This window comes from Myotis brandtii, unplaced genomic scaffold, assembly GCF_000412655.1.
Source record: "Myotis brandtii unplaced genomic scaffold, ASM41265v1 scaffold668, whole genome shotgun sequence".
Lineage (NCBI taxonomy): Eukaryota > Metazoa > Chordata > Mammalia > Chiroptera > Vespertilionidae > Myotis > Myotis brandtii.
The window spans coordinates 830,674-839,110 of record NW_005370597.1 but is presented as its reverse complement, the minus strand read 5'-3'; the positions used below and the strand labels follow the sequence as shown (position 1 = coordinate 839,110).

General features: G+C 44.9%; 1 protein-coding gene across 1 annotated transcript in view; it reads left to right on the top strand.

Annotated features, from left to right (window-relative positions):
- Window positions 1-4,018, top strand: part of GFRA3 (GDNF family receptor alpha 3) — a 16,920-nt gene extending 12,902 nt beyond the window's left edge. The window contains exons 4-8 of the mRNA XM_014529000.1: window positions 125-344; window positions 2,306-2,409; window positions 2,556-2,690; window positions 3,038-3,126; window positions 3,346-4,018. Coding sequence (XP_014384486.1) covers window positions 125-344; window positions 2,306-2,409; window positions 2,556-2,690; window positions 3,038-3,126; window positions 3,346-3,432 — 635 coding nt within the window. The 3' untranslated portion in view covers window positions 3,433-4,018. The remainder of the gene's footprint in view (window positions 1-124; window positions 345-2,305; window positions 2,410-2,555; window positions 2,691-3,037; window positions 3,127-3,345) is intronic.
- The last annotated feature ends 4,419 nt before the right edge of the window (window positions 4,019-8,437 follow it).

The following is an 8,437-nucleotide window of genomic DNA, read 5'->3' as shown; positions in this document are numbered from 1 at the left end:
CTTGGGCAGTCCTTCCTTTCTTCCTACCCCCACTACCATGCTTGTTAAATCAGAGGGTTGCAAGGATTCCTAGGGAAGCTGGGTTTGCAGGAGGACTGGTGACTTGGTGCGGCTCTTTCCACAGACTCGGACCTCTGCCTTAAGTTCGCCATGCTGTGCACTCTTAATGACAAGTGTGACCGGCTGCGCAAGGCCTATGGGGAGGCCTGCTCCTCGGGGCCCCACTGCCGGCGCTCCACCTGCCTCCAGCAGCTCCGTGCTTTCTTCGAGAAGGCATCAGAGCCCCACGCGCAGGGCCTGCTGCTGTGCCCCTGTGCGCTTTTTTTCGGACCGGCTGTGCAGGTGTGGGGGCTGGGTGCGGGTGGGCAGGATCTATAAGGACACAGTGCACCATTCCCTCCAGGCCGCCTTGGGGCGGTGCTGGGTCTGACTCCCCAGGGGCTGTGCACTGACTTAACAATGTAGCTATCCTTCAAAATTTTATGAAACTCGTTTCTCAAAAAGAATATATAGTATTTTATTTGTGTAAATACTTCAGAAAATATAAAAACGTATAAAAATACCACTCAAATGGACAGAGACAACAGGGGGGTGAGGGCATGAGTGGGGGGAGGGAAGGGGGTAATGTGGGGATAAGGACACATATGTAATAACTTAATCAATAAAGAAATTAAAAAAATAAAAATACCACTCAAAATCTATATCACCTGAAGTTAATCTGCCATACTTTGGTGAGCATTTCCTTTTAGTCCTTTTTGTATATAGATAAATAAAATTTGATATTCTGAGAATATGTTTATATCTTGTATCTTCTTCTCATTTATGGTACATATCTTATGAGCATTTTCTGGTGGAGGCAGTATGGAATAGTGGTGAAGACAGGCTCTGAAGTCAGACAGATCTAAATTTAAGTTGTGGGTCTGTGTGACCTTGAGCCAATCACTTAACCTCACATTCCATCACTTAATCCAGGTTTCCACTTAGTCCTCTGTAAAAACCGAGATAACTCGTAGGAGTTTGGTGAGAGTTAAAGTACATCATTTATGTACAGTGCTTAAGTTGCTGGTGCAAAGTAAGTGCTCAATAAATGGCAATGCTTATTTTGTCATTTACTGTCCTTTGACAACTTGACTTTTTTCTTTTTCTTTTTTTGTTTTGTTAATCCTCACCCAAGGATTTTTTTCCCCATTGATTTTTAGAGAGAGTAAAAGGGAGGGAGGAAAGAGGGAAGGAGAGAGAGAGCCCATTGATTTTTAGAGAGAGTAAAAGGGAGGGAGGGAAGAGGGAAGGAGAGAGACAGACAGACAGACAGACAGACACATTGGTTGCCTTCTGCACTCGCCCAGACCAGGGCCCGGGATCGAACCTGCAACCCAGGTACTGCCCTTGAGCAGAAATGAACCTCTGGCCGACACTCTAACTACTGAGCCAAACCGGCCAGGGCAACCACTTGGTTTTTAAGAGCCTACATCTTACTCCATTTTATGGATGCCCTGTATTTTATTTAATCATTTTTTATTGTTGGATATTTAGGATGTTTTCTAAATAATGCTGCATAAGTATCACTCTTATTTATTAATCTTTGTACACAAATCTAATTATTGGTTAGGATGTATTGCTACAAGTACCATTACTGAATCAAAGGGTATGAAGATTTGAAAGGTGTTTGGTACATATTATTCAGCCAAATTCTGATCTGGCTTTCCTCTGCCTTCTCAGGAAAACACTCACCAAAATGTAGTTATCATCCATTCAAGTGACATTTGTTGACAATGGAGTCACATCAAGTCACACTTCTCTGTAACCTTGGGCAAGTAGTTTAGCCTCTGAGTCCCACTTTCCTCTTCTGCAAATATTACATAGTCAGAGCTCTCAATAGTTATAACACTAGCACTTACTGAGTACTGACTGTGGGCTAGGCACTGTTTTAATACTTACCATGTGTTAATTAACTCATCTAAACCTAACAAGAACTCTGTAAGATAGATGCTGGTTTGTTTGTGTGGTTGGTTTGTTTTTTTATCAGCCTCAGTTTACAAATGAAGAAGCCACAGCAGAGAAAGGTTAAAGGACATGGTCAAGTTCACCCAGGTAGTAAGTCAGGTTTGTTAATAAGGTTTGGAATGAAGTCTGGCCTAGAGTCTGTGCTCCTAACTTCTCTGCCATACTGCCTGTTATTGTGTTGGTAGCTAGTACTGATACATAACAAGTGCTGGCCTAGATGATAAAGGTATCATTCTTTTCTTTTTTTAAATTTTTATACATTTTATCCTTAAAGGAAACTCTTGAATTTTCTTTCTTCCAGATCACGCCTGGCCGATTTTCAGACCCATTGTCATCCCATGGACATCCTAGGGACCTGTGCTACAGAACAGTCCAGATGTCTGCAAGCATACATGGGGCTGATTGGTGAGGCTAGGGGATATAGAATGGCCTTGGGGTGAGAATGCTCTGGCTACTGAACCCAGATGGAGTGCTCCTGAGATTGGTGAGAGAGGGTGGGAGCTGAAGTTGGAGTTGGCCTAGGCTCTGACAATCCCCTCTTTACCCCACAGGAACTGCCATGACCCCCAACTTCATCAGCAACGTCAATACCAGTGTTGCCTTAAGCTGTACCTGCCGAGGCAGTGGCAATATGCAGGAGGAGTGTGAGCGGTTGGAAGAGCTGTTTTCCCACAACCCCTGCCTCAGTGAGTGTTCCCTCTGCTCCCTCCCCAGTGGCCAGGTCATCTGGACCCAGGGGGAGGAAAAGGATCAACTCTGTCTGTCTCCTGCAGGCCAAGCGGCCCCCTCCTCAAAATAGATTTACGTCCCCCAGCCTGGGCCTGTCTTCCTTCTCCTGCTCCCTGAGTGACCTCTAGGCTTCCTGTTTAACCTGTCTGGGCCCCAGGGACACTACACCTCTTTCTTGATGCTGTCCTTTCCTCACTTCTACCCTCCTATATCCCAGGGTCCCAGAGATATTCCATTTCCTTCCTTGGGAGCCTAAAGAGCCAACAACTCTCCGCTTCTAAACTATCTTCTCTGTTCTCCTCAGTGGAGGCTATTGCAGTTAAGATGCGTTTGCACAGCCAGCTCTTCTCCCAGGACTGGGCAGACTCTACCTTACCTGTGATGGAACGCCAGGTAGGGCCTCTTCTATTACACTCCTCATACCTTTACTGAATCATCTGGGAGAATCCCAGACAAGGCAGACAGGGGGATGGAGGGGGTAACCTCCTTGTTATCACAAATAGTCTAGAGTCTCTAGACCTCTAATGGACACCTTAGGTGAAGGGGACAGGCCTTGACTGAGGCCGAGGTAGTGAAGGGGGTAGAGCTAACTCCATTGCATTTCTTCCACAGAACAAAAACCTTGCTTTGAGGCCACAGCCATGGATGCCCTCTCTTTTGTCCTGCACACTTACCTTGATTCTGCTCCCAAGTTTCTGATAGCTGGACATCCCTGGGGGCCCTCTTCCCCTCCACTACACCCAGCCTGACCTGCCGCCTGCAAGAAATGAGGAAAGGACAGCATCCAGAAGGAGGTGCAGTACACAACATGACCACCCTGACATCCCCACCACTGCACATCCCCACAGTAGAAGCTGACTGGCTAAGTTCTCATTCCCTCCACTGCTGCCTCAGGCCACCCCTCCTTAGGAATTGGTCACCATGGTTTAGCCATATCTTGTGGTGGTGGCTGGCTCTACTAAGCTCCCTCCTGATCCCTTCCTACCAGGATCATCAGGGTTGAACAAATCAGTCAGTTGCTATTGCATTCTCCAGGTAGTCAGGGCTGGGTGTTCTGAGGCAGCATAGAAACACAGTCCCCGTTGTTAGGAAGGCCAAAGCAAGAATCCTGCTCCCATGTCTCCTCATCTGAACAGAGGATGGGAACCTGCTGCCTGCCCTGCCCTGGAATCCTGCAGAGCATTTGAGCATCAGGAGCTGGAGTATTTAGGCCTTGATTTCCTCCTGCTATTGTCCCAAAGTCCTCCCAGCCTCTTGAATCATGATTAAACATTTTGACTTAAAACTTTGCTCTTTTTCCATTTTCACACATTGTGAATTTATACAGAACTTGAGATTTTACAGACAGAGGAGCACAGACCAGTGATCAGGAGACATATCAACTCTGCCACCAACTGCTGTGTGACCTTAGGCAAGTCTCTCAGCCTCTCTGTGTACTTGACATAGAGTTGGAAGAAGAAGAAAAAATAGCTTATGTGAGGCTGTGGATCTGTATCTGCCTAAGCTCCCGCCATTCCTGGGATCTGTCATAGCAGCTTAGAGGGGAGGGTCCTTAGTCAACCACAGTATTTATTGAGCACCTGCTTGTGTTATTGGTCTGCTCCACAGTCTAATGGGGCTTGAGAAAGGGGAGACTGGTACTTGACCTAATTAACAACCCTGTTGGGATAAGGAAACAGCCACCTATGCAAAGTAGTTGGAAGAATATATTTACAGAGCTGTGGACATTTTTCTGTTAACTCATTCACTCACCCTTTCCATGAGCACCTAATGAGTGCTGGCTGCAAGGCACTGTGCTAAGTGCAGGAGATTCCAAGGTAATAATACTCAGATCCTGTTTTCAAGCCTTTCACAAGGCAGGGGAATAGACAAGACAGTCCCACTCAAAAATGCAGTGTGGTAAGTGCTGTGCAATAATCATAATGATAACCTCAGTTATTGAACCCCTCCTGTGTGCAAGTACATGTATTAGTTATTTTGATCCTCCAACAACACTTGATTTTGTCAGTCTTATAACTATGTGACCTTGGGCTTAACCTCTCTGGGCTTTATTATCCACATCTGTAACATGGGAGAAGCCTAAAATCTACCTCATAAGAAATGAGATAAGCCATGTAAAAACATTGTGACTGACACAAAGTAAGAACTCAAAAGAGTTAGCAATTATAGTATAAGGTTTTTGTAGAGAATTCGGGTGGTATAAATAACTACCAAGAAGAAATTAAAAACCTTTAAAATCTCACTGTCAAACTTCCAAATCTGCTCCCTACACATCTGTGCACATGATAATCTATGGGTATGTATAATTTTTACATAAGGGGAGGCAGACACTGCATATCAAAGTGTAAGTCAATCTTTCAGCATCCATGAGTAGAGCTTGGTCTACATCACCCTTTTTATCAGCTGTAGAACATGGACTTGTATGAATTTATATTTCTACATATATAGTTTATTTAATGAGTTCTGTATTAATAGATATTTGCTTGTTTTCCTATTTTTTTCTCCACCCAAATTTTAAGGCAATTTGGGGGTAAGATGTGCAGAGGGGCTGCAGAGTGGTGAGTAGAGTAGGAAAACCTCTCCCCATACATTCTTGTATCACCATCGGCCACCCACCCGTCCCCAGGAAATATCCAAACAACCTTCCTCCCTGCAAACTCCAGTGGGACACTGGCTGGACCTTCCCCTTCTTCCCCTCCCAGGAAGATCTCTGAGCTGTCAAGGCCTCTCCATTTGCTTTGGCTCCATTAGCCTAGGGCTGGGGTGTGAATGGTACAGTCATTCCTTGCTAAGTGCTTGAATTAGACTAATAGGTCATCTGTGCTTTTCTCTGAAGAAGGTCCAAATTCCTGGTAAACAACCAGATCACTCTCCCAGCCCAGGGCCCACAGCCAAGACCGGGGGGGGCGGGGGTGGGGCACAGTGACTGGGCTGAAGCTTTTAATGGTATCCTGGCTGGCTGGTATGGTTAATGCCATTAGACTAGCTCCTGGGTAACGAGGTGGGAAGAGCTGCTGGCAGCAGTGATAAATGGAGAGTACTGAATTGTAGACCTCAGCATGTTTGGAGTGAAGCACACTGTCTTTTAAACAACTATCTTCAAATTCACTCATTCAGTCAGTCAGTCAGTCAACGAACCTTTAACAAGTACTTGTTCTGTGCCAGGCTGTATTTTTCAAGATCTGTCCTTACCCATTCATAAGCTACCATTTCAGCGAAGGGGCAGCCTAGGACTCTGGCAGCTGGGCCTCAAGTTTGGGCGGCTGAGGCTCTTTATCCTGGTTGATTATAACATTCAGCTGTTTGACCTTGGGAAATATTCTTTACTCCTCTGAGCCACTATTTCCTCATCTACAGTGGAGATGCCAATGGAAATACCTAACTTAAAGGTTTTGCTTTTTTTTTTTTTTAATACATACAACATTAGTAATTTAATTTTAGCTAAAAAACTAATTGGCAGCCCTAGCTGGTTTGGGGGCACATGCCCAGGCTGTGGGCTTGATCCCCAGTAGGGAGTGTGCAGGAGGCAGCCGGTCAGTGATTCTCATCATTGATATTTCTATCTCTCTCCCTCTCACTTTCTTTCTGAAATCAATAAAAAAAATATTTAAAAAAAACTAATTGGCAATATCAACTAATGTTTATATCAATTTTAATGGTTTGGGTTGGCAATCTTTTGGCTTCTTATTGCTATAAAAGCTTAATAAGCATGAGGAATTTATGCTTGTTTTGATCTCCATAAAAATATTTAAAACCAATCAGAGTTGTTTTGAGGACTGGAAATAATTATAACACTTAGCATAGTGCCTGATACAGCATGAAGACTCAATCAGTGACAGCTATTACTGTTATTTCTAGGAGAGGATCTGTGGGTACCATGTATTCCACTCCCTGCACTGGAACGATGGTGAGTGATGGTGCTGGCTCTCCCTCCAAATGGGCTGAATTCTGGGAGATTCACTATTCAAGGTCTGAACTCCAGGATGAAGCCAGAGCTCTGGGTCTGTAGCTCAGGCCCTGAGGGACCTTGCACAAGCCATGGACTCAAAGGAAAGGCTTTAATCAAGGGTCTTTTAGCTGCAAGTAACAGAAACATTGGAATTACTTGGTAAAAGGGGAGTGTCATGCAACCCAATCCCAGGAGTACAGCTAGGCCTTAGGGGATCTGGAACTGGCAAGCTAGGAACCAGTTTTGAGCCCTATGTATTGAAGACCTAGACATCATGGACCATCTACTTCATTCTCTCTGCAGACCTACTTCTGCATGACATTCCAGGTCCAGCAACTTCAGCTACATGACCTCCTATCCCAATTTCAAACTCATGGAAAATCTGATTGCCCATGCACAGGTTCTAGATTGGCTTTTCTGGATCGAGGGTCCATCTCAGGCCTATCAGCTGGGTAAAGAAACTAGTTCCATGTGCTAGCAAAGTGATTACAGGATCCCAGGCCTAATATTGGAGGGCAGTTCTCAGAGAAGTCAGTGGGGCTCACTAGTATCCCCAAAGGCATAGACTCTTGTCAGGGAATTGGGGTGAATCTTAATCACCTGAGTTCCAGATTTGCTCTTGTGTTTTCCTCCCTGACCTAGAAGTGACTTTTCTGAGCTTCCTTCTTGGATGCCCTGAAGGGAGGGGAATGTAGAAACACAGGGCATGTACTGCAGCTCCTTTGGGTCTGAGAATCACTCTGGGAGGTAGATCTGAGGGATTCTTTATGGCTGCAGAAGGAGGCTTTGCTGCCGTGGGGCTTGCTAGATTTCTGATCCTTGCAGTTGAAGAAGAAGCAAAGTGAAGACAACCAGAATATGCCACCTGCTCTAGCTGATTTGGCTCAGTGGGTAGAGCATCAGCCTGGGGACCGAAGGGGCCCGGGTTCGATTCCGGTCAAGGGCACATGCCTAGGTTGCAGGCTCAGTCCCCAGTAGGGGGCGTGCAGGAGGCAGCTAATCAATTATCCTCTCTCATCATTGATGTTTCTATCTCTCTCTTCCCTCTCCCTTCCTGTCTGAAATCAATAAAAATATGTTGAAAAAATATGCCATCCCAAAATATGCCACTTTGGCATAAGGATTGTTTTTACTTGAAGGCAGTTGAGAATCAACAGAGGCAGGAAGAATTCTCTGCTACCCCTTATCTGCCTGAAAGCAGGGCATAACTGAAGACAGAGTCAACACCAAGATGAATTTGCATAAGCGGACATTACTTAAATAGCCCCTATCTCCCATTAGTTTCCCCATATATTTCCTAGTCACCCCCACAATTTATTGTCCCTTGGACTCCTTGTTAAAAGGATATACTGTATAAGGCTCCAATCTAACCCCGAGTCTTGTTTAAGTTTTACTTATTTTCTACAGGTAAATATTAATAAAAATTATGCCTTTTCTCCCATTAATCTGTCTTTTGTTAGCTTAATTCACATGCCTCTAGTTCTAAGAGGGTAGAAGACAAAGTTTTTCCTCCACGACAAAAGCATTGCCAATATCCTTGTCTAATAATCCTTCATCTTTGCCTCTACGTCCCCTCTGACCAACAGCCCTAGGCTCTCACCCTCATTCCTCTCTTGCGATCTCTGGTGCTTGGAAATTCCAGTCTCTTTTCAGCATCTCTGCTTCTCTCAGAAGGAAGCCTATTCACATCTGGAAGCTGGAAGACTGGTTACAATAAAATTCCACCTTCAGATATTGAGCTGGTCATGGCCTTAA